This window comes from Balaenoptera acutorostrata, chromosome 15 (assembly GCF_949987535.1).
Source record: "Balaenoptera acutorostrata chromosome 15, mBalAcu1.1, whole genome shotgun sequence".
Taxonomy (NCBI): Eukaryota; Metazoa; Chordata; class Mammalia; order Artiodactyla; family Balaenopteridae; genus Balaenoptera; species Balaenoptera acutorostrata.
The window spans coordinates 61,181,945-61,206,793 of record NC_080078.1 but is presented as its reverse complement, the minus strand read 5'-3'; the positions used below and the strand labels follow the sequence as shown (position 1 = coordinate 61,206,793).

At 51.5% G+C, this 24,849-nt stretch overlaps 1 protein-coding gene across 1 annotated transcript; it reads right to left on the bottom strand.

The window, feature by feature from the left end:
• Positions 1 to 427: 427 nt before the first annotated feature.
• Positions 428 to 9,172, bottom strand: SDCBP2 (syndecan binding protein 2). The gene is made up of 8 exons (XM_007193352.2): positions 9,119 to 9,172; positions 8,390 to 8,451; positions 7,650 to 7,758; positions 3,975 to 4,133; positions 3,138 to 3,313; positions 2,887 to 3,058; positions 790 to 881; positions 428 to 532 (listed from the first exon to the last, which is right to left on the bottom strand). The coding sequence occupies exons 1-8, from the start codon at positions 9,170 to 9,172 to the stop codon at positions 478 to 480; spliced, it is 879 nt and encodes a 292-aa protein (XP_007193414.1). The 3' UTR covers positions 428 to 477.
• Positions 9,173 to 24,849: the final 15,677 nt, after the last annotated feature.

Below are 24,849 nucleotides of genomic sequence, written 5' to 3'. Positions count from 1 at the left end.
TGAGGAAGTGATTTTATGTAAAATCAAATCTTTATTCAAAAGACAGTGAAGGGTTATAACTAAATACAGTTTGTGACAAAGAACAAGTAAAGGAAAAAGAAACAATTCTCACAAAAAAATGTATTTGTTCTCTTAAACCGTGGAAATGTTTTACTGGTAGAGGCAAAATTTTGAAAGGGACCCAGCTGCAACTTTAGGAAGTGTTTAGTCGGCCTGCCTACGTGCCCAGCATTTAAATCGGCTCAGAGAATCACTGCCTGTGGGCCCTGCCCCTGCCTTAGCCCAGTTAAGAGGCTGAGGCTCCAAGGAGGCCAGTGTGTATAAATGACAGGCCCATGTGATCCAATGTTGCCCCACCCAGAACACGCCCACCTCGAGACAGCCCCGCCCCCAGGCAGCAGGCCTCCACAGCCTGTCCCCTGAGGACTCTCCCTTTCTTGCTGGAGGGTGAGAGGGCTGAGCTGCTCTCCTGTGGCTTCAGATGTCAGGGATGGTGTGGTCCCTGGTGTGGTGGAGCAAGGTTGGGGACAACCTAGATACAGCAACAAGGACAGTCGCCAAAACTGGCAGCACCTTCTCCCCCTCCCCGCAAAGCCTGTGCATGCCTTGTGGGCCCTCACTTCCAAGTCTAAGACTTTCAAATCACCAGAAGCCACTGGCTAGCGTGAAGGGAGGCAAGGGCAGGAGAGCCGAGGGCAGGCTGGTCTGGGCTCTGCAGGAGCCTTGAGGAAGCCGGGGTGGACGGGAGGTGGGGAGGAGAGGGGGGAGGCAGGAGGGGAGCAGCCTTACTTTCTGACCATGTGCTCATAGATCACAGTGGGGATGATGGCCAGGTTGATGAAGTTCCCGGCTGTGGCCAGAATCTCCATGACTTCTTTGTCCTGGAGAAGGGGTGAGTGAGCGGTCACCCCGGGGGCCAGGGGCAACTCTGAAGGCACCTCTGTGGAGAGGTCAGCATGGCCTCCGCTGAAGGATGCCACTGACATTCTGACGTCAGGGACGGGGCTGCCCCTCAGGTGAGCAAGAACGTGGGCCTCCCACCTGAGGCCCTCTCAGTAAAATGAGCGTGCCCCTCCCACCCTCAGCTCGAGGGCCTGTGTGGGCCTGACACCTAACAGGCCCTCACAAACGTGACTTCCCCCACAGAGCCCTGGGAATCTCACCAAGCACACATGTATGCCATTTGCCAGGACCCCGTCACACTCGGGTTCTGGACCCAAAGCACAAAGAGAATAACCGTGCAGTGCGGGGACAGCAGGGTCTCCCACCCACCCCCTTCACTGGGCTCCTGTCAGCCTGAGCCGAGCCCGTGTGGTACTTCTTCCTCGTACATCTTGTTGACTAGTGAAGAGAGGACCGCAGAAGCCATTCAGATCATGGGGAGAACAAGAAACAAAAGGCATCTACACAAAGTGTGCCAAACAGTCCAAAGACAAATGCTATGGCCATTAGAAGAGCCTCTGGCCCTTACTCCGACACCACGACCTTTACTTTACACAGATGTCTAAACCAGGTATATGTTTTCTTAGCTGTTCCAGGATAAATGGGAGAAGATGTGCTAGGTGGGACTAGTGATGGCCAGAGTAGAAATAGACAGACCTTTGAGAAGATAAATGGTCTCAAGAAGCATAGCTATCTGGGGCCATTCAGCAAAGGGACAGGTCCAGTCCCTAGAGCCTTATGCCATTGTTTGGTAGGATAACTGATAAGTTCAGAGTGAAGCCTTGAACCATCAGTGAGGACGAGAGAATCTGCAGCACATTTTAGAATGACTGCTCTCCAGAACAGTTAAGATCAAAGAACTGTCATGCTTTGAAAGGAGTGAGTTCACTAACACCCAGTAGAGCCAGCCACTCAGAATTGGTATTACTGTACTCAGCTTTTTAGCTACAATGGATTCCCTTTGGATTGTCATGCCTGATCCCCAAGGAAGGGGAGAGATGCAGCAGGAGGGATGTCAGACAGACATTAGGAAGAGCTTCCTGATCACAATGCTCATGAGCCAGCAGAACAAGCCTCCAAGGAAGGTGGGGAGACTGTCAAGCACAGGGAAGAAGATGTGCGACAGGAATGGTGATGGTGATGGCCCTTGTGAAGGGGAGGAGAACTGGCTTAAAAGACTGTGCCACCTGTAGAGTGAGATGCCACCGCCCAAGCCACCTCTACCCGGGGAGCCCTACCTGTGAGCCCCAAAGCCCTGACTGCAGGAGGGCAGGGACCCTCACTCTAAATCACAGCTGGGATTAAGAAGCACTCTCGGTCCTGGTGGCATCAAGTCGGGATAAACCACTCTCGCTTATCCAGGGACCAGAAGCGGCGTGACTCATCCTCCTCCAGGCTCCATTCCCCAAAGGCACCCACCCCCCAGTCCAGGTCACAGCACTGGGCCTAGGCCACTTGCTCCTTCTTGTATTTAAAGATAAAACTCGCCAGGCAAACCCCCTCGGGAGGGCAAAAAAAAGAGGTAAGAAATGGACCTCTGAAGAGCAATTTTCTAAAGTATTCCTATTACTGAACAAGATCCAGGATACAAACAGAAGTGCCACACAGAGTAGGGAGGTGTCCATGCAGCCAGGAGCCACCTGGGCACCTACGTCCTTACACAGGTCATCACCCCCCCCACCCCCACCCCCCGGCTCCCTGTCACACCTCTGGCCTCCATGTGTAAGTAACAATAGCTTATATTTACTGAGCACTTACTTTGTGCCTGCACTGTGCTCGAAGCTCTGTGTACCTTGTCACACTGAATCCCTGTAGCAGCCTTAGGATGAGGAACTGAGGCTGGGGTCGGGGCAGCAGCCCACCCGCAGACACGAACCTGCCCACCGCCTGGCATGTCCCAGCCCCTGATGTCCCGGGACAGAGCTGCTGCTCTGCCTAGCTTACCTTCAGCCCAATGACGTTCTGCCCGTTCACCTCGCACACGTAGTGGTTGATGAGGAGCCCACTGCGGGCTGCAGAACTCCCTTTGACCAAAGAGATGACCTTCCCCTTCTTGATGGCGAAGCCGACGTGGCCTGTGCTGTCCTTGTGCATGGTGACGATCCACTGGAATGTCCTGGCAGGTAGGGACCGTGAGCTGGGCCTGGGGCGTGGCTGGGGGTGGGCAGAGAGGCTCCTGGGACCCAGCTACTCACCTGTCCCGAACAACCATGACAATCTTCTCAGCCGACGCCTTCTTCACCACCCGGTGGGCTTTGTCTGTGCTCCACCCGACACAGTTGCGCCCGTCAATCTGCAGGATCTGGTCCCCAAAGTGCAGCCCCACCAGGGACGCGGGGGTGTTGGCCTGGACCAGCTGCACAAAGAGCCCCTGGGGGAGGCAGTCCCCACAGTCAGCCCTCCCGGCCCACCATGAGCCCAGGTCTCTCCTCCAAGCTGCTGTTTGCCCTCTGATCCTCCCGGAGCCTACAGGGCACTGGGGCTGCAGCTCTGCGCAGCAGACACAGGCAACCCCATTTTCCTGGCGAGGAAACACTCCAGGCCACACAGCTAGGAAGCAACGGAGTCAGGAATTCAACCCTGACTGGAGGCAGTCCCAATCACTGAACTACAAGGCCTCTCACACTGGCATCCGGGGCTCCCGGCTTCCACTGTCTGCAGACAGCCGCCCAGAAGCCAGATCCCTTTGACTGGGGGGCAAGGAGGCAAGGAGTCCACGGAGGGGCAGGTAGAGGATCCCTGGCGCAACCCAGAGCCAGCCCTAGGGCCTTGTAGGAGGGGATTGAGAGGAAGAGCCTGGCCTAGGGGTCAGGTGGGCCTCGGCTCCCAGCCCGCGCAGCCCCTTCCTTACTGTGAACGGGGCTCCCCGCGCTGCCTCCTCTCCCGCTGGTGGACGAGGCGGCCAGAACCCCGAACTCGCGCGGAGGAGGGCGGGCAGCTCGGGCTGAGGGCGGGCGGGCGCTGTCCAGCACGCGGGCTCGCCCTCCGCCCTCCGCGGGGCCCCTCCTCTACCCCCCGACCCCCAGCTCCACCTTGTTGATGGCCCGCAGCCGCAGCCCCGTCTTGCCGCGCTCGTCCTTGTACAGGTGGATCTCGCGCACCCCAGGCTTGACCTCCCCAGGCAGCACGCCCATGCTGTTCCCGGACACCGGCGCCACCACCTGGTCCGGTGAGGGGCCCGAGACCGCTGCCTGCAGACATCAGGAGAGCAGGCGGTCAGCCAGCGCCTGGGGCCTCGTGCCACAAGAGTCCCCGGGGTGGGAGCAGGGATGGGGTAAGGAGAATGGAGTGGACCCTGGGCCGCAGTCCACCCCAGCCCACACATTTTCCCGCATGCGGGCGAGAGGGAACATGGCTCAATGAAACCACTAGGGGGCGTCAAAGTCCACACCCCTGAAAAACAGCCAGGAAAGTAGGGCGAGAAGAGAGGACAGGTAAATAGGAAAGGGGTCCTCGTTTTCCAAGGCAAACTGGTGTCAGGAGAAGAGCCTTTTAAAATCCACTTAAAAATAAAAGTTCCACAGAAAATAGTGAACGATGGGGGGGGAGGGGGGAAGGGGCTCAATTTGATCTCTACCTTTAAAAAAATTAAGGTAAAATTACCAAAATGAGTGAGTGCTTTCCCCCCTAAGATCTGGAACAAGGACAGGATGTCCACTCTCACCACTACTATTAAATACAGTAATGGAAGAACTAGCCAGAGCAACAAGGCAAGAAAAGGAAATAAAAGGCATATAGACTGGAAAAGAAGACATAAAATGGTCTCTATTTGCAGATGAGATGATACTTCACTAGAAAATTCCAAGGAATCTACAAGTAAACTCCTAGAACTCATAAGTGAGTTCAACAAGGTCACAGGATACAAGACCAACGTATACAAAAAAATCAATTGTACTATATACTAACAATGAACATGTGGAAACTAAAATTAAAAATACAATACCACTTACAATCACTCAAAAACAAAGAAATACTTAGGTGTAAATCTAATAAAATATATGCAGGAATTGTATGCTGGAAATTACAAAACACTGATAAAAGATATCAAAGAAGATCTAAATAAATAGAGAAACATTCTGTATTCATGGATTGGGAAAACATAGTAAAGCTGTCAACTGTCCCCAGACTGATACACAGATTTAATGCAATTCCCATCACAATCTCTACAAGATGTTTTGTAGATACATGCAAGGTTAATCTAAACTTTATATGAAAAGACAAAGGAACTAGAATAGCTAAAACTATTCTGATAAAAAGAGTAAAACAGGAGAAATCACTCTACCAAATTTCCAGATTTATTATATACCTATAGTAATTAAGACAGTGTGGTATTGGGGAGCGACAGACACATGGATCATGGAGCAGAAGAGAGAATCCAGAAGTAGCCTCACACAAGGAGGGGCAACTGCTTCTTAACAGAGGTGCAAGAGCAATTCACTGGAGAAAGAAGAGTCTTTTCAACAAATGGTGTGGGAGCAATTGAACATCCGTAGGCAAAATATGAGCACTGACTTCACACCTTATACAAAAATTAACTCAAATTCAATCATAAATTTAAACATAAAACTATAGCAGTTTTAGAAGAAAGTAAAAGGGAAAATCTTTAGGACCTAGGGCTCAGTGAAATTTCTTAGGACACCAAAGCATAATCCACAAAAGAAAAAATTCAATAAATTGGACCTCATCAAAATTAAAAACTTTTTGCTCTGCAAGAAACCCTTTTAATATGATGAAAGGAGAAGCTACACAGTGGGAGAAAATATTTACAAATCAAATATCTGGCAAAGGACTCTAGAATAAAGTCTCAAAATTTGACTTAAAAAAACAATCCATTTAGAAAATGAGCAAAAGATATGAAGAAACATTTTACCGAAAAGAATATACAGCTGGTAAATGAGCACATGAAAAGATGTTCAGCATCACTAGCATTAGGGAAATGCAAATCAAGACAATGATAAGGCATTGCTACACACCTACCATAATGATTAAAATTTAAAATAGTGATAATACCAAATGCTGGCAAGGATGTGAAGAAACTGAAAACACTCATGCATTGCTGGCAGGAAAATAAAATAGTACAGCCATTCTGGAAATAGTTTGGCAGTTTCTTTTTAAAAAAATTAACCATACATTTATAACATTACCTAGGAATTGCACTCCTGGGGGTTTATCCCAGAGAAACAAAAACTTATATCCGTACAAAAATCTGTACACAAACATCCATAATAGTTTAGTTTATAATAGACAAAAACTGGAAACAACTAAAATGTCCCTCAAGAGGTTAAACAAACTGGGGGTACAGACACACCATGGAACACAACCCAGCGATAAAAAGGAATGAACTGTTGATACAGGCAACCTCGAAGGATCTCCAGGGCATGATGCTGAGTGGAAAGAGTCCATCTGAAAAAGTCACACACCGTGTGATTCCACTTACATAACCTTCCGAAATGGCAAAATTATAGGGACAAAAACACGCTAGTGGCTGCCAAGGGGTTGGGGATGGTGAGGGGGAGGCTGGGAACGATTATGAAGGGGCAACACTAGAGACACCTTTGTGGTGATGACATAGTTCTCTATCTTGATTGTGCTGGTGGTTGCAGGTGATAAAATGACATTGAACCACAGACACACATTGTACCAATGTAAAATGCCTGGTTTTGACGTTATAGTGTAGTTACATAAAATGGAACCACTGGGAAAACTGAGTAAAGAGTACAAAGGACTTCTCTATCTTCGCAACTTCCTCTGAATTTATGATTACTTAAAAATAGAAAGTTAAAATGAAATAAAAATAATTTAAAAATTTTAATTATAAAAATGCATTATCTGTCATTTTTTATCAAAATTTAGGTTGTCCTAATTATTGGACCAAAGAGGGATTAAATCGATGGATTAAAATTGGACTATCTACAACATGACCTACTTTGCTTCATGTGTGTACTTCCCTACATGACTGTCAGGAGGGTCATTTTGGAGAGACACCCCAGGGTGTCACCAGTTTTTCTCAGGGTCCCACATGTCCTCATCCTTCCTGATTTTTCCTATGAAATCCTCATTTGTCAGTGTGGCAGTTCTCATCCTCATTTCCATCAATTTCATGAAATCCTGCAGCCTTAGCAAGATTTGCATTTGCACTCTGCAATCGATTTGCACTGGACCAGGGAGGGGCTGGCAGACAAGGACAACTGACAGATGGCCCGCAGGGAGGCTGGAGCTGATTGGGAGAGGGTTTGGGACTGATTCTATAAGTGAATACATTTTCAGGAGCGAATATTTCTATGTTATGATTTCCTTTGCTCCCTGAAGCCATGGGGAGCAGGAATCAAGCATTATTGTTTAATTTGGGGAGTGGGGCTGGATGATAAGCTCCTCCCCACTGGGCTCTGCCTAACCATGCAGCTGCTGTCAAGTCACAGGCAGCCCTTCATTGGAAGCGCCCAGGCTCAGGCCGGGTTTCATGTCCTCCCTTCTCATCCAGCAGGCTCAGGCCAGCAGGTCAGAGGTCAAAGGGCAGGCAGTGGCCCTTCAGCCCCAAGGCCCGTGGGAAACCACAAAACCCCACAGCACTTTTAATGAAGGCTGAAAATACAAAGTGCCATCAAAAAACAGAGCCGCAGCAACGCTGGGGAAAGAGGATATTCAAGTCTGTTTAAATGGTAAGACCAAGAAGGAGGGCCCACATCAGGCAAAAGACAAATACCTACACTGGCACCTTCTGGAATCTGAGGCAGGTTCTGCTGGACTTCGTGGCTGGAGAACGAAAGACCCATATAACTTTCCAATTCCGCCAGGTTTGGGTACAAAACTGATGGGAAGGGAAGGAAGGAAGAAGAAAGGTGTTACTCTGGGCCTGAGATTAGCCACAGCTGCCTGGCTCCCAGGTGGTCACTCATTTTTATTAAGAAACAGGGCCTGGGGATGCTGTTTACTCCCAAGAATGCAGTACATCCCAGAGATGGCTCCGCACTCCCAGGAACGCTCGCCGGCACTGTGGGTCCTCCCCTCAGACGGTCTGCTTTCTCCAGGAGCAGCCTGGGACACTGAGTACCTCATGTATCACTTTGGTGTTCAATTTAACTGACTTTATTTGGCACCGGCCAGACCCGAGGGCAGCTCTGGGGAACTGCGTGGTGAGGAGAAGAGCTGGGCCTGAGTTCAAGTTTGCTACCACAGGGCCTGAATCAAGAGGGCCACGAGCAGCTCCAGGGCCACCACACGCATCCCGGTCTCCACATGCAACCTTCCTCGGTGGCCCCAAGTCAGGGCGGTCAGTGCCCTCACAAAGCTGCAGCTTTCTCAGTGTCCCCCTCAAAGGGTTCTAGGGAGGGTCAACCTGCATAGTGCCCACAGCTCAGCGGCAGGAAGGAGGCAGGCTCTTGGAAATGTCCAGCAGAGGTCACCCTCAGCCAGGAGAACCCCAGCCCACTCACTCACCTGAAGGCTGGGAGTCTGCTCCCTGCCCCGGCAGGGCAGGGCGGGCATCCTGGGTACGGCTCTGGCCTCGGCCTGGGGACGGATGGGGAGTGCCGGTCAGCTGTGGCCATGAGCCCCAGAGCCCTTGAGGCCTGGGGCTCCCTGAGGCTGGGGGTCAGGGCATTAGGTATGCTGGCGGCCTGAGGGGGGGTGTCCATGACCCTTGGAGTAAATGTGGCCTCTGCAGATGTCCACGCTTCTGGAGGGAGGTTCTCCCAGGGGCCCGCGACCCACCAAATGTCACAACTCGTTTACTACCTGAGGCAGCCAAGGCAAATTTTCAGTCAAAAAGCCCCCAATTCTCAAAACCCACTAGGACCTCATGTGGGATGGAAGGAGAAAAGGGCTTCTGGGGGCTGAGTAGGCCAAACGCCACGGCCACGGGGTTTACTCTGGAAGCTTGTCCTAGAGCATGGGTTCTACACGAACCTGGATGGAGGAAGCACTGGGATAGAGCAGGCACCAGACGGGCCGGTCTGCAGCTGCTTGGTCTTCTCCACCTGCTGTAATTCCATTGCCTTGGCCTCTGGACACCTGCTCTGCCCAGCAGGCCCTGCAGTGGGGACCTGCATGCCCTGGGGCCAGTCAGGAACTCCCAGGGGTCCCCAACACTTGACCCAAGACAAGCCTCCCTTAGCTACCCTGGCGTAATCCAGAAGGCCCCGTCAGGGGACCCCAGGCTGATAGCCTGGCAGTTTACCTGCATGGCTTGGTCCACCTTCAGGTCCTCCAGAGACGGGTACAGGGTGGACATGGCTGCTCTTTGGAACACGCTGCAGGGCACAGAGGGTGGGGAGGGCTGAGGGCCGAGAGGAGGCACGGACGTGTGCCACTCAACACTCTCAGGACGAGAAAGATGTCACAAAGGTATTACTGTCCCCATTTTAGAGATGGGGGAGCTGGGATTTGACCCAAAGTCTGTTTAGTTCCCAAGCCCGTGCTCTCAACCCCGCAAAAATCCCATCCCACCATGTTCAGCTGACTCTGGGCTTTAGAACCTGAGACCCGGGGTCACCTAGCACATGCTGACCAGGCAAAGCAGGATTGGGGGCCACGTCCTTCCCTGTCCTGTTTCAAAGGTCAGACAGGCTTATGAGGTCTGATCACTCAAGACCTAAATCCAGTCCAGCTGGTGGGTAGTGAGCACCTGCTGTATACCCGGCCACCGCTAGGGGTTTGCTCAGCATCATCCCGCAACTACGCGGGGTTCAGTCCAGTGTCAAGTGGGCGGGGACTTGATATTACAAGAGAAAGGCAGCAGGCACTTTAGAAGTCCTCCCCAGCCCCCCACACGCCTCTCCATCTCTGGGCATTTGAGTTCCTACTGCATACCAGCCATTTCCGGTCTCGCTGGCAACTCTTGATCTTGACCACAATGAGGTAAGACCAAAGGAAACTCTTAAAAACATGCACACAAACTGTAGCAGAATTTATACACTCAGCAGAGTATTGCTCCAGAGGGAGAAGGAAATGGGGGGAAGCACGATAAACATTTACTGAACGCCTTCTACCTGTCCAGAGGAGAACCACTAGGACCTCGGAGCAAGGTACCAAAAGAAATTCAAAGAAATTACCTCACAGAAATGCTTTACTTCCTTCCTAGTTGAAATGTGAGGAAGGAGCAGTTTGTCTTTCTGGATTCTTTTCCATTTACCCACTAACACATTGTCTCTGTCACATCTCCGGGCCTTTGTTGGGCCAGCTGTCACTAAGTGGATGTCTCTGCCCCGCCCTCCCACCCTGGCTCCTCAGGCAATGAGGTCACTGCTGCTCCCAATGACCCTGCCCTCAGAAGAGACTCTGGGCCAGCCTCCGGCCCTGGACTCTTCAATCGTCCTTAGTCTGTCTTCCCACCTGAACTGCAGTTCCTTGGGGTCAAGGGGTGTCCTATTCACCCCAATGGGGCCACATTCTCTGGACCAGGTCCAGATCCTCTGGGCATCTCCCCTGAGTGACCCACAGGGGCTGAGGTCATCTTCATCCATCACTGTTCCTCATCCTTCCTCTGTACCTGCTGCCTTGACCCTTGTATCAACCTTAACACTCCCCAATGACCTCTCCCATCCCTCCCAATCTGCCATCAAATCCCATCTCTCCCACATGCCATCCCTAATCCCCATGCTGTTTGCAGACCTCCACCATCTCCCCGCCCTTCTGCAGGTACCACAACATCTCCAATGAGTCCTAGCTCCTCTATTGTTGTTCTCCAGCCAACAGGCCCATTCTGCATGAGCCTGGAATGTCATGCCCTGCTGAAAGCCCCCAATGGCTCCGCACTCTCAGAATCGAGCCCACATTCCCTTTACGATTCCTCCAAAGATTGGAACTGGTGGCTCAAAGGCCAGATGCAAACATTGTAAAGCAATTACACTCCAATAAAGATGTTAAAAAACAAATCTGTTGCCAAGTGCTTTATACGTTCAAACTAGCCCACTAAATGCAGAACTCAAGACGCTTTTTTTTTTTAATTAATTAATTTTATTTTTGGCTGTGTTGGGTCTTTGTTGCTGCACACAGGCTTTCTCTAGTTGCGGCGAGTGGGGGCTACTTTTCGTTGTGGTGCGCAGGCTTCTCATTGCGGTGGCTTCTCTTGTTGCGGAGCACAGGCTCTAGGCACGCGGGCTCAGCAGTTGTGGCTCAGGGGCTCTAGAGCGCAGACTCAGTAGTTGTGGTGCATGGGCTTAGTTGCTCCGAGGCCTGTGGGATCTTCCTGGACTAGGGCTCGAATCCGTGTCCCCTGCATTGGCAGGCAGATTCCCAACCACTGCTCCACCAGGGAAGTCCAAGACGCTGCTTTTAATAATCTAACTTCACATTGCTCCTGAAAAACAGGGCACTCTGGCAACCCTGGACCGCTGCTGAGTGGCTACAGCTGAGTCGCAGCTGACTCCCGGGCGCCCCAGACCCCACCAGCCTCTGCTGTCTCTTACATCAAGACCGCTTTACTCACTGGCACTGAGATCCTATAGACATTTGCTTGCACCCCCCTGCCTAATTCTCCTGCTTTCTTTCCACACGTCCTTCTCCCAACCCCCACCCTCAGCTTCAGCCATAATGAGCTGCTTTCGGATCCTTGAATTAATCGAATTTTCTCATGTCCCCAGGCCTTTGCATGTATTATTATTCCCTCTATTTGGAATAACTTTCTACCCCCTCCACTCCCTACCTAGCTAACTCCCAATTATTTTCAAGTCCCAGACCAGAGGGCTCTTCTTTTAGGAAGCTTGTCTTGATTTGTGCTCCCCCCGCCCCCAAACCCCCCTCCTCACCCAACTCATGTTCTTACTCTGTTGATCATTCTCTACTCCTGTAGTTGCTTCTTTATCTACCTATTGGGAGTTCCAGAAGGGCAGGAACTGGACCTTCTAATTTGCTATGTATGGAACTCCTAGCCCCTAGCATGGACACCAATGCAATAATATTTCCAGAAGCAATGCATTCTGCCCGGGCTTCCACTTTTCTCCTTGTAAAGTAAAGCTCTGATGTCCTATGGACACGCACCTTCCTAGGATGGAAACAAGGATGAGAGGTCCCAAACAGGTTTTGTTCGCCTCTCACAGGCTTGTTTTTTGTTTTCATTTGAATTAGTGCCAACATTTTAAGATCTGGAAATATAAAATTCTTCACTTCTAACTTGTACAGAAAAGAAAAATCACACTATTTGGCAATGCAAGAGCAGAAATCATACACGGCAACAGTCAGCCAGGCCTGAGTCGCAGCCTGCCATAAGATGGGGCTGCACGCGCCTCCTTGTTTCCTAAAGTGCCCATCCAGCTGACTTAACGCTGCCTGTTTGGCTCCTGGAGGCAGGCAGCTCCTGATCTTTGCCTTAGCCTTTGGGGCAGGAGTGATCATCTCAAGAGGACAGGGATTGTCCTAGGGGGAGAGAGAGACTGTCCCTGACCTCCTTTAAATCAGCTGGGGGAAGAGACCACTTTGTCTGTGGTCTTCCCCACTGCGCACACACTCTGGGAGACTTTTATCTCAGGACAGTCCTCAGGAGGTACCATCTGCCAAAAACATGCCCTGCTACCAGGATCACACATGAACGACAGGTGTGAAGATAAGAGGCACCCCTGCCCTGCTTTTTCAAACACTGAAGCAGCAGAGCTGGTTATATTTTTAGCAGCTGCCCTCTGGGAGAGTAGAATCAGAGATCTACTTCCTGGAAATCACTCCCAGGCTAAGACCACACGACCCTTCCTCTGTGTCTGGGACCCTTTCACCATTGCCACCTACTCTGGGTCTCAACTAAGGTTTGGGCTCTGGGTGGAATCAAGAGGCAGGTATTCCCCTGCCATTTAGCGGTTCATGATATATAGTGGGGAATGGCTCCCTGCCAGCAAATATGCGTGTCTCATTCAGTCATCCACCTACTCATTCACAACATTTGAGTGTCCACTGCGTGCTAGCAACACTGGCCCTGTTTCAGTCGTGCTGACCCCTCTGCTTGGCACACCACCCTTCTCTGCATGGTGCTCTTCCAAGGCTCAGCTCAAATGTTTCTTCTCTGGTTGGCTTTTTCAGACCATGGGACCCCCTGTTAGTTGGCCGGGTCTTCATGTGTTCCCAAACTGACTTGTACTGTCCCACTTGTCAAGTTATTTATCATATTATATGATTATTATCTGGGTATTTCCTCATACTGGGCCCCAACTCAGAAGGGTGGGGACTGTGTCCTGTTCACCACCCTACGCCTCCCCACCAAAACAGCACCCAGCACGTGGATGCCGGCAAAAATTGCTATTCGACTGAATAAATCAGTGGTTTTCCAAGGAACAGATTGGAAATTTGTGGGGGCATTTTTGGGTGTCACACGACTGAGGGGACACTACTAGCATTTAGGAAGCAGGGAGTAGAGGCCCGGACCTCCTGTAATGCACAGAACAGCTTACCACGACAAAGCTGTCCTGCACAACTTTCCAATACCCTGCCAAACCTTCATGGAGGCAAAAAACCTGTTTATAGTCTGTTTTATATACAAATACAATGAAACTTTCCCTGGTTTTAATATATAATATATTATCCAGAAATGTATACACCAGCTTAACCGAGGAAGTTATTCTTTGTTTTGTTCACCATTGTGGAAAATCACTGTCAATCCTTCTGAGCACAGGTGAGTCACCAGAACGCACCCATGTGTGTCTGCGTTTGTAGCTGTCACAGTGATGCCACGCCTGTATACAAATACATTTAACCTTTGACTCAAGACGCCAAATACAAGGACTTCCCTGGTGGTCCAGTGGTAAAGAATCCGCCTGCTAATGCAGGGGAGGAGGCTTCCATTCCTGGTCGGGGAACTAATACCCCACGCAGCCAAAAAAAAAAAAAAAAAAAAAAAAGATGCCGCATGTAAACTTTGGCAAAATTTAGTTGAATACTATCTATTAAATCCAAACTTTCTCATTTTAAGTTAGGTACAGACGTGACCGGGTGTCACCCAGTCTGAGCTTTTACGTAGTGAAGGGCATATTCGTTTATTATAAATTACTTTCATTGCTCATTGCTCTCATTTCTCCTTTATAGTACAGAGAGGGCATCACGTTGATTTTTTTTTAACCTGGCCGGGGGCGGACACTGAACCACCACTCAAGACGAACCCGCCCCCTCCCTCAGCCTCAATTTCCCGCTTTTTGAACGCAGCCAGGCACAAAACTCCGAGCACTCAGGCACCGGAGAAAGCCCCAACGGTTCCTAGGGCCTGTTCTTCACCCCAGGCCTGTTTCCCAATCTGTCCAACGATCTTGGATCAAAGCTCTCCAAACGACTCCCCACCCTGACGCTCCGGTAGCTCCAAACTCTGCGTGAGGCCTCCCCTGGTTGCTATGGGTTACGGCGCCTGCGCAGAAATCCCGCCAAGCCGCTGGAACGCGCAGCGGCGGCTAGGGCGCATGCGTGTCACCCACCCAGGGCTGCGCATGGTTACGGGCGCTTCGCAGGGTATCCCGCGATTGCGGGGGTGGCAAATGGCGGTCTCCTTGCCCCGCGGGTTGCTGGCCGGCTAAACTCACCCGGCCTCTTGCTTTTTCCAGGCGCTCGTGGCTGGCGCGCACACACACACACACACACACACACACACACACACACACACACACACACACACACACACACACACACACACACACACACACACACACACACACACACACACACACACACACACACACACACACACACACACACACACACACACACACACACACACACACACACCCCCCCCCCCCCCCCCCCCCCCCCCCCCCCCCCCCCCCAGCAGAGTAAGGGATGGGAAGTCTCAGTCAGGGTCCGCGTCCGCTCTTTACGCGCCTGGAGTCTACGCGGATCAAATCGCGCTTTGAAGGGGCGAATGTCCCTTCGCCTCCCCACGCCCCCGACTCCCGGTCCATTAACGGCCTCCCGAAGGGGCGAGGGTGCGGTTGAGCCGCCCCCTGCTGGCTGATAAGATTCCGTCCTAAGGCAGCTGTGGGAGGGAGGAGGGCAAAGTTGACACGCCTGCGCTCCGGGCTGCCTGTTGCTCATAATGAAGAGGAAGCTCCCTCGTTCCCTACGATTTCGGAAGCTCCTTGGATCCCCGAGTATGCCCTACCGTTGTGACGTCACCGTCCTTCCCACCGTGCCAGGTTTCTTGCCTGGCCCTGCCTTCCTGTCCTAGTGCTGAACTGCACGTGCCCCGCCCCACTCCACGAAGATTTATTCCGGAATCCCACCCAAGAATGACTGAGTGCCTGCCCCCCAAGGGTAGAGTCTTGGGCTCGGCCAGGCAGATCACTTTCCACAGCAACATTGGACCCACTGCACATTTTTAGAGATTCGGGCAGTTGGGTTTGCGGGGTGCAGGATAAAAGTCTAGGGCAATGGGGAAGGCCTGGAGGAAGGTAGGAGACGCTGAGTGGACCCTGAAGGATGGAGGTTCAGCAGGGTGAGAGTGGAGTATTACTCCAGGGATAGGGAGGCCCAGGCCCAAGAGTCCAGCCGCCTCCCAGATCTTTACTACCTCCTGCAGTTTATTCAGATTGAATTCATTTTTCCCCAGCTTTGCTGCCCCTCTACAGTGACACCACCAAATGCACCTCATGGTCTGAGCCAGAAATCTGGGAGTTATCCTTAGCTCCTGCTCTCCAGCCATACCCAGCTCTTGCCCTCAGGAGAAAATATGGGACTTCAACTTGATATTCCAATCTCTATGATGTGACCCCTGGTACCTTCTCCACTGACTCCTGGTGACCTCCTCACTCTTGCACACTTACCCTGCATTTCATTTATTCTAGACTGCTTGCTGATCCTAAAACTCACCCTGCTAGTTCATGCCTCTGTGCTTTTACAGGTGCTGTCCCCTCTGTCTTGAATGCCATTGACACCTCCCCCCAGCCACCACCACCTTGTTCATCTGGTGAACTCCTCTTCTTTTCCCCACAAATCCCCAAAACCAAACACAGAGTTAGGCAAGCCTCCCTTCTCTAGACCACAGAATCTCATATTCGCCTATTCATCATTCATTCCACTACTGTTTATTAAGCACCCACTGTGAGCAAGGTCTTCTGCATTTCCTGGGTTGGATTTCCACTGAGCTGTATTTGTTTGCCTGTCGCCCTCTTTGGTCAGGAATGTGGCTCATTTCTGAAGCCCCAGTGCTGTGCCCACTGCCTGCTACACAGCAGGCATCCAGTTACTGTTTCTTAAAGAAGTAGAAAAGCAGACCCAAGGGGAAGAGAAAGCCCCAAAAAGTCCTTTGAAGAAAAACCCTGGGCCTAGAAGGGGAGTAAAAACAGTGCCCTGATGAGGTGGATTGAAAGGCTGGCTCCTGCAGTCTGACAATGGAAGAGTTTGCTCAGTTTGGTGCTGATGACTTCCTGAAATTAACTAGCTCCTCTGAAAAGAAAGGAACCCATCTAACCTACCTCACCCAGAGAAATTTTCCTCTCCCACTGCATTTTCCAGGACTTCCATCCCTGAGCTTCTGTACTTTGTAATATTCTGAGCAATAACAACTCCCACAACAAAGCAGCAATCAGGTCCTCAGAGACCAGCAGGGCTGAAAAGGGGTCGCCAGCCCCCATCTTTGGACTTTGGAATGAGAACACTCCTTTGGAACACTTTGTTCCAAAGAGCTGAAACTACGGGACGCCCACTTGTTCCTGTGGACAACTCATCCATCCTTCAGAAGACAGTGTGCGGGAGGGAAGCGTGGGTTAGAGTGTCAGAGGAACAGCTCCTGGAAGGCCAAATTAGCCCAGGGATGTGGTGAGTTGGAAAGGAAGAGGCTGTTGCTAAGCCACCAGCATATACTCCTCTCCTTCTCTCAGGCTGTACTACCTGCTGGAGAAAAGCTGTGGACTTCTTCAAGGAGTGCGGACACTCCTGAACCCAGGCCCAGGAGAGGCAGAGCGGGAGCCAAAGACCTTGGAGGCAGGCAGGATGGATTCAGACTACGGCCTCTGACTTGGGAGAGCAAGCATGGACAAGTCCCTTTGGCATGTCATTTATTCCTTTGTAATATGGGTAACAATACTTGCATCACAGAGTTATCGTGGAGATTAATTAAAAGATTCTTAAATAAAAGAGATATGTACAGAAAGCACTAGTACATAACGGGCATGCAATAATCGTTAGCTATTGTTCATTCAGTACATTTACTGGGCACCTAAGTCCCAGTACTGTTCTAAGTACAAGTAATAAGGCAGGGAACAAAAGAAAAATCTGTCCTTGAGTGTCACTTTCTAGCTGGATTAAATAAGTGCTTATGCCATGTTAGGTGGTGGGAAGTGATGGGGAGAAAGATAAAGCAGAGTGGAGGGTAGAGCCTGGAGGTCCGGAAGAGCCTCACTGCCAGGGGGTGGGTGGGGGGGTGACAGGTGGCTTTTGAGCAAAAGCTTAAGTGGGGAAGGAAAAGCATTGAGGCTGAGGGCAAGCCACTGCCCTCTGTTTAGGGAACATCTGACCAGTGAGACTGAAGTCAGTTGTTCATAGGGGAAGTAGTAGGAGACGAGATTGGAGAGGTAGCGAGAGGGACTAGATCCTGTAGGGCCTGTGGGTCATGCTGAGGGCTTGGCATTTACTCTGATGAGATGGGAGCCCCTGGAGAATTTTGAGCAGCAGAGTGACATGGTCTGACTTTCATTTGGAGGATAGATTAGGGGGCACGGGTGGACAGGGAGCCCAGGCGAGAAGTGATGGCGGTGCAGTTGTTAGTAGTTGGGGCCACCGTATGTACAGCAGCCAGTGCAGTGCTGGCCCGGCACACAGCAGCCCCATCGTAAGCACCATTTTCTGAGGCTGGCTGTGTGGAGGGCATGTTCCAGCCCCTTATATCCCTCATTCAGTTCCCCTGACTGCATGGGAGTCCCCACAGGAGGAAACCAGTGTTCAGATCAGGCCACTGGCCCAGCTCCCCCAGCAGGTTCTCCTTGCCATGGTAGGGAGCTTGTTAATGGAAACAGCTTCAGGCAGAGAAGTAAGTGACAGAAACTGAGGCCTGCACTCAGTTCCTTGTGGGAGTTGCTCTTTGGCTTTCCAGGGGCCCATTTCAAGGAGCAAAGTGTGGGTCCCGTCTCCGTGAGAACTGACCCAGGCAGTGAGGAGGAGCCTGGAGCCCTAGTGATGTCTGGATAAAGATCACCCAGCCCTCGAACCTGGCCCAGGGCTGGGCTCAGAAGAGGAAACCCCAGTTCACATTTCACTGCCAGAGAAAAGCACCTTGAGAGAAAAAGGCCTGGAAGTCCCAGCAGGGTCGGGACAGGGAGGGAAGAAGACAGGTGAGAGCAGGCCTCCCTTATCCCTGTCCCCACCTCTAGGGGCCCCTTGCCCCGCTCTCACCTGCAGGCCAGGTGCTGCTGCTCGTCCTTCTCTAGCCACTGCTGATGGAGTCTGGTCCCCTCCCTGGAAGGTGGTGGCCCTTGTCCCAGCTGGGTTCCTGCTCCCTGGTCAGCTGACTCACCCAGGACTGGGATGGGCCCAGGTAAGGACCTGCGGCTGAGTCAGCCCGCCCCTAGGTTACCAGGTTCAGAGGAAGGCTTTGGCCTTAGTCTGGATGTGGAGGTGGGGTTAGGGGCTCACAGCTCCTGTTGAGAAAGTTATGAACCAAGACTTCTTGGCCTTGAGGAAATCGGATTTGGACTGGACAACTAGTCCTGCTGAACTCATTGAGGGCAGTTTGATGGGTCTTAAAAAATGGTCATACCTTGTGACCCAGCATTTCCTCTTCTAGGAATTTGCTACAAGAAAATAAACAAGTAGGCAGTGAGGTCTCAGGGCCCATCACCGTGTTTCTTATAATAGGGAAATCTAGAAATCCCCAAATGCCCATCGCTAGGGTCAGTTAAATAATGCAGCATCTGTGGAAGATCACAAAGCTGTCAACATCATTTAAGGAAGAAGCCATGAGGAAATGTTCCAGCAAGATATTGAAAAATCAATATTGTGATAACCATCTTGTGTTTTGTCTTCATTTTTTGAAAAGTGAATATGCACTGAAAACAGTCTGGGAGGGCATATCCTAAAACGCTGGAAATCCGGATGGTGGGATTGTGGGTGGGGTTTTGGTTTGTACTTTTGTGTCTGTTTCAATGTGGTGGGGTTTTGTTTTCTTTTCTTTTGAAGTTAGTTTTTGCTTTGAATGTTTATGATTTTTGTAATCGGGGGGATCAAATTAAGGTTAATTGTTTTAAAAAGGAATTTAGATGGGTTGTCTCCAGGAAGGAGAACTAGGGGGCTGTGTGCTGAGGTGGGAGGGGATTTTTGAATAGCGCACTTTTTGGTGCCTTTTAAATTTTGAAAAAATTTAACTTTTTTTGACTATCCCCCCAAATAATCATATAAAATTAAACAGAAAAGGGGGAGGAATTTAGCTGAGGTCCTGGTGGGTTTGGTTGTATAGAGGTGCCTGTCACACCTGGTGCCTGGGGAGGGCCGCACCCCCTGTGCTGGGTGGTCCCAGGAGGAATGACGCAGGGCAGTCGCCCAGGGTGGGGTGAGCGTTGGGGCTGCTCGGCAGGCCAGGCGGGGCCACGTCACAGTCCCCGTGACGATCCTGGGCAGAGGGACACTAGCCTTGGGCGTCAGATCCCGACCGGGGCCCAGCTGGTGTTCAGCCCATGCAGGAGACACTGCCAGCCTCAGGGGCTTACAGCCAAGAGGCCCACACTGGAGACAACAGCAAGAAACAGGAACAATAGCAAGAAAGGCAGTGGCCAATAATTGAGCCCTCATGGCCTGCAGAGTACAAGATCCTGCCCCAGGTGCTTCACAGTCATCATCTCAGTGGCTCCTGCCATCCCTGTGAAGCAGGTGAGAGGCAAAGTCCCTCTCTCAAGTAACACAGCTGCAGCCTCCAAGGTTCTGTTTTCTCTTCTGTGAGACAAATGCACTTGAAGCTGAGGTGTGGACACACCCAAGGGCTGAGCCATATGGTCCTGAAGCATGTGGTAAACCATGAGTGATGGACCCACCTTAGGTCAGGTCTTCAAGACCAAAGAAAAGTAGAAAATAGAGACCCTAACTGAACCAAGTGACACCCCCTGCCCCCATACATACCTCAGTTCACTCAGCCAAGGTCTCAAAGGGGCCTTTTCCAGAAGGGTATGGAACTTGCCCGTGGTCACACAGCACATTGGCACAGATCTGGGACTAGAACCCACATCCCCTCACCTCCACCTACCTGCAGGGGCACTCACTCCATGCCCTGGTGTTAACAGCCTCCTCCATCTCTGACTTCTCCCCTGTTCCAGCCAACAAGAAGGACTTTGTGTTGCCATGCCCTCGCTCAGTCTTCAGTGGTTCCCCACTGCAGCGGGAAGGGGGGAGGGGGAGGAGCAGCACTAAATTCCCGGGCCTGACACTGAGGCTCATGGTCCGTCCCCATCATTACCATTTCAGCCTTGTTCCCCCAGTGCTTCTACCCCAGCCCAGCCACAGTCCTCTCCACTCCCACCTCACACTTCCAGGCAAAGGCCTGTGCTGCTGCTTCTCCCGGAATGCCTTCCCCCTGCCCCCATTCCGCCTGGCCAAATCCACTGAGCTCGTCTTCCAGGAAGTCTCCCTGTCACCCCCATCCACGTGGCCCGTCCCGCCTCTGAGCTCTGGATCAGACTGTGCTGTTCCGTTCTGTTCTTTCATAGTAATCATCTTGTATTGTTCATCTGTCTTAGGCTACAAATTAGACCCTAAGTTCCTTGAGGGTATGGCCTAGTTATTAGATCTACGGTGGCTATTTTCAAAATGAAAACTGGAACCTGTGCTCTGACCAGGATATGTTTCTGCTTTGTTGTACATTTGTATGAACAATCTCCAAAAGTCTAAACCATGGGTATCCAATATGGACCATATACTTGGAAACCCTCTACCACCACCCTTCACAGATCTGAGTAATCAGCCACTTTACCCCTTCCTGCTGAGCCCAGAGGCAGCTCAGAATTCTCTCACAATAATGTTGCAGGTAGCTAGTGCCACCTGGATTTGGCCTGTGAGATGAAACCTCTGTGCCATCTGGAATGGGCACTCCCTGAGGGCAGGGACTTGTCTGTGGGGTTCTTATCCATAGGGCCTAGCATCATGCCTGGCACATAGTAGGCTCTCAGTAAGTATCTATTGAGTGAATGAATGCCCCTCCTAGAAAAGTCAATCACAGTTATAAATGAAATGGCTAACTCATTTAAAATATGGGCTGGGCTGGGGCATCAGATCTGTGTCCCAGATCTGTGACATTGCACAAGTTACTAAACCTCTCTGAGCTTCGGTTTCCACATCTACAAATGGAGTGTTGGTACCTGCTTTACAGGCTTGTCCTGAGGATTAAATGAATCATGTGCAGTGCCTAGGACATAGTTGGCACTCAATACATGTAAGTTTCCAACTTCCTCTTGGAATGACTCCAGCTGCAAGTTACAGAAACAAAAGTCGGCGGTTCAAGTGAAAATGGGGGTGCTTTTTGGGGAAGAAGGGGGAGTGGCTGCTGGGCAGAGAGAAGCACCAGCTGTGCACTTCTACCCTCTGCATGGAATCGGGATGGTGTAGAAAACCCAGGTTACATCACCACAGCTGCATCAGTACCACTGAATGATAACAGGAAGTGCTCCGTCTGCATGCTGGGCACTCTGCTGGGCATGGGGTAGAACCCGGTCTCACTCTGTTCCCAGCAGCCCCCAGATTCAGAGAGTGGAGCACCTTGCCCAAGGTCACACAGCCTGAGTGTGTGAACAGGCCTTGGCTGTGAACTGAATGCAGACACTGGGGCTCCGGGAGCCTTTCCCATCCCCACGCAGCTGAGTCATGGATTTCCCAGGTGGTGGCCAAGGGCCCTGGTGAGTCAGAGGCCCGGCGGGGGGCTGACCCCCTCACACTTCACCCCACTTAGTCCTGCCCAGGACCCCAGCCCCTTGCTTGGAAGCACAAGCACCTGCCAGAGACCACAACCTATAATGCCCTTACGGTACCCGAACGTGATATCCTAAAGGAGCCATGGCATATTGTATGGCTGTGGAATCCCAGCCTGCCTGGGCTTAAATCCCTACGCTTAGGCCACATGACCTTGGGCAGGTCACTTTACCTCTCTGGGCCTCATTTTCCTCACCTGTGAGATGGGGAGAATGATTTCACTTTGTATTTATTAGCACAGACAAAGTACTGTGGGGCTCATGGGAAAAGCCAGCTAAATTTGAACTATTATAATATGCACATTACTGGATTTTTGCATTATCCAAGTGAGAAAAATGTATCCATTACTGTTCTAAATGTGATCAAAGATCAAACAAACAGAAATTACTTGCATCCTTTCTGGAACATAAATCCAGGTTGGATCCTCCCTGAGACGGTCACTGTAGAAGCTTCCAGCAAGAGGGAAGCTAAGGTCCTCAGAGGCCCCACTGCTGTGGTGGCCCAGCTATCTGCGCCCTCCCCTCCTCTGTTCTTGCCCTTGGATCCTGTATTTCTCCAAGTGCACTGACCCCAGCCACCTGCAACAAAGACCTCTGGGCAGGGAACACTTGCTAAAAATACAGATCCCAGGGGCACAGCCAGGCTTGCTGCATCCCGCTCTGCGTTTGACTTACCTTTCCAGGTGATTGAGATGTGAACTATAACGTGAGAAAGAATGTCTTGCTCCTTCCTGACCCAGTTTCTTCTCAGATCCAATGCCTACAGTGAGCTAAGCATGAGGCAAGGGGCTTTCCATCCCTTACCTCCTTTAAACCCCTAAAACATACAAAAAATGACCATTGGGGTGTTGTGACAGAAAAAAAAAACTGAGGCTCAGAGAGGTATGCTGTGGGCCCATGATCACACGTGGTAAGCCGCAGAACTGCAATTTGAACCCAGAATCTGTCCGCTTTCCCCTTGCAAATGCTGCTCTCCCATAAATGTGGCTGTGCCTGAGTACCCTCATTAGTCTGGGCCAGGGTCTAACTTTGTAATTTGCTGGTGAAAGCTGGTTGCTACAGCCAAGCTTCTTGGCCAGAGGCACAGGAGGAGCATCTAAATATACACAGGCAACTTGGGGTAGGGAAAGTGTCAGCATCTGGGCCTGAGGAGGGGAGTCAGCTGGGGTTTGTGATCACCCATCAACAGAAACCGGCTGTGGGTTACTTAAGCAGGAAGGGAACTTATTAAAGGTTACTGGGGAGCCCATAACCTCTGAGAGACTCAGAGAGCCCAGCCTGGAGGCCTCGTGGCCAGATCACCCCTCAGCCCCCCACCATGAGGCACTGACGTGGCAGCCTGTCCCGCTGACACCCAGACCTTGGCCAGTCCCTGCAGAACCTCTGTCCCTGGTGACTCCAGACACTGGATGTAGGCACTGCCAAAGTGGGTCTGTGTGCCCCTGCCTCCTTGGCCATGGATTCCCTCAAAGCTCTGTGCTGGGGGTGGAGTGTGACTGGGGGAGTCTGGGTCCTGTGCTCAGCCCTTGTGCAAAGCGTGCTGGTAAATTGAGGCTGCTCTGTCGGAAGTGTCATTAGGTGGGGCATTCACCAGACATGGGAAGGCGGCTTGAAAACAGGGCATCCAGTAAGAATGTAGATGTCCACTGAGACCAGGAACGGGTGGTCAAAGACCCACCAGTTGCTGAGGGCTGCCATGCACCAGGCACTGCGCCAAGTGGTTCACATCTGTTAGCTTCAATCTTTAGCTACTGAAATAATGCCCAGTTTACAGATGAGAAAGCTCAGGTCCAGGATCATAAGATGCGTGAGTGACAGGTCATGCTATCGAGCCTGGGTCCATGAGACACCTGAGCCAGGGCTGGGGACCACCAGGACATATGTCATTGCCTTCTGCTTCCTGTGACTGGGACCAGCCCCCCACCCCTCCAGACTGCACACCTGCCTTTCACCCGCCTCCTGCGCGCCTCATAGCTCAGCAGGCTGACCCCTCAGCATCCCTGGGAGGGAGGCAGGGTGAGTACTATTATCCTATTTTATAGATGGCGAACCTAAGTTGGGGGGAGGGATTTGTCTAGCTCAGGAAGCAGTCATTGTAGGTCTGGGGTCTCCCCGCACCGGGCTTCTGTCACTAACTCTCTGCCCCATTTCCTGGGGAGGCCCGGCTGCTCTTCTGAAGGCGACTTGGAGAGCCAGCTGGGAACACCCCTCCCCCCGACCTTTGCCTGGCGGAGAGCCAGCTTCTGGGGGCGGCTGTGGGGTGGGCGTGCGGGGACCCTGGTGCAACGTGGGCAGGAGAAGGAAGGCGAAGAGAGCCCTAGAATGTACGTTCAAAGCCCTGCTTCTCCAGTTGTTTGAGTTGCTTTGCCAAAGAACTGCCCTCCTCGAGGGCTGGAGAAATGTCCCCAGTGCCTTCAGCCCACCCAGAGATATCTCTTCCAGCCCCTTCTGTGACTTACTTGATACAGTAGGGCTTTGCTAGCTGGGTACAAAGCCACATGGGAATTGTGGTCCATCTTCCTGGACAGACAATTTTTATAGGAGATTTTATGATGCCTTCATTAGATATTGAAACATCTTCCCAGTCTTCACAATTTTCACACTCACCGTCTACCACCTGCACCACCCAAGACAGCTGCTGGGGCTGCAGCCTCGACAGCTATGTTTCTAGTAGCAGGAAGGAGGAGGCAGAAGGACCTCCAGCTGACTCAGCTCCTGTAGGAAGCCCACCAAGAAGTCCAGGTGGACTTCAACTTACTTAGGCGGCAAGAATCTAATCACATGGCCACGCAGTGGCATGCGAGGCTGGGCACGTTGCCAGATAATCTTGGGGCTCTGTTACAAAGGACAAGGGAAGCGTGGGTACTGGGTAGGCAACAAGCAATCTCAGTCACTCATGTCAAGATGTGCTAAGATCCAACAAAGGGCAACTCAGCGTCACCTGGTCCCTGCTGGGCTGATACACCACAGGTATCCAGCCTGGGCTTTTGGCATCACACATGCTGAGCCAGACCTCTATCAGGCCGTGCACCCCAGGAGGCCATACTCCTCTGCCTCAAACACC

Excerpts from the sequence above, each read along its gene's own strand:
- SDCBP2 (XM_007193352.2), bottom strand. The coding sequence starts at position 9,172 with ATGTCCACCCTGTACCCGTCTCTGGAGGACCTGAAGGTGGACCAAGCC. Across the intron at positions 8,452-9,118 it reads AGGTGGACCAAGCCATGCAG|GCCGAGGCCAGAGCCGTACC; the intron begins GTAAACTGCCAG and ends ATCCGTCCCCAG. Across the intron at positions 3,314-3,974 it reads GGCTGCGGGCCATCAACAAG|GGGCTCTTTGTGCAGCTGGT; the intron begins GTGGAGCTGGGG and ends TGCCTCCCCCAG.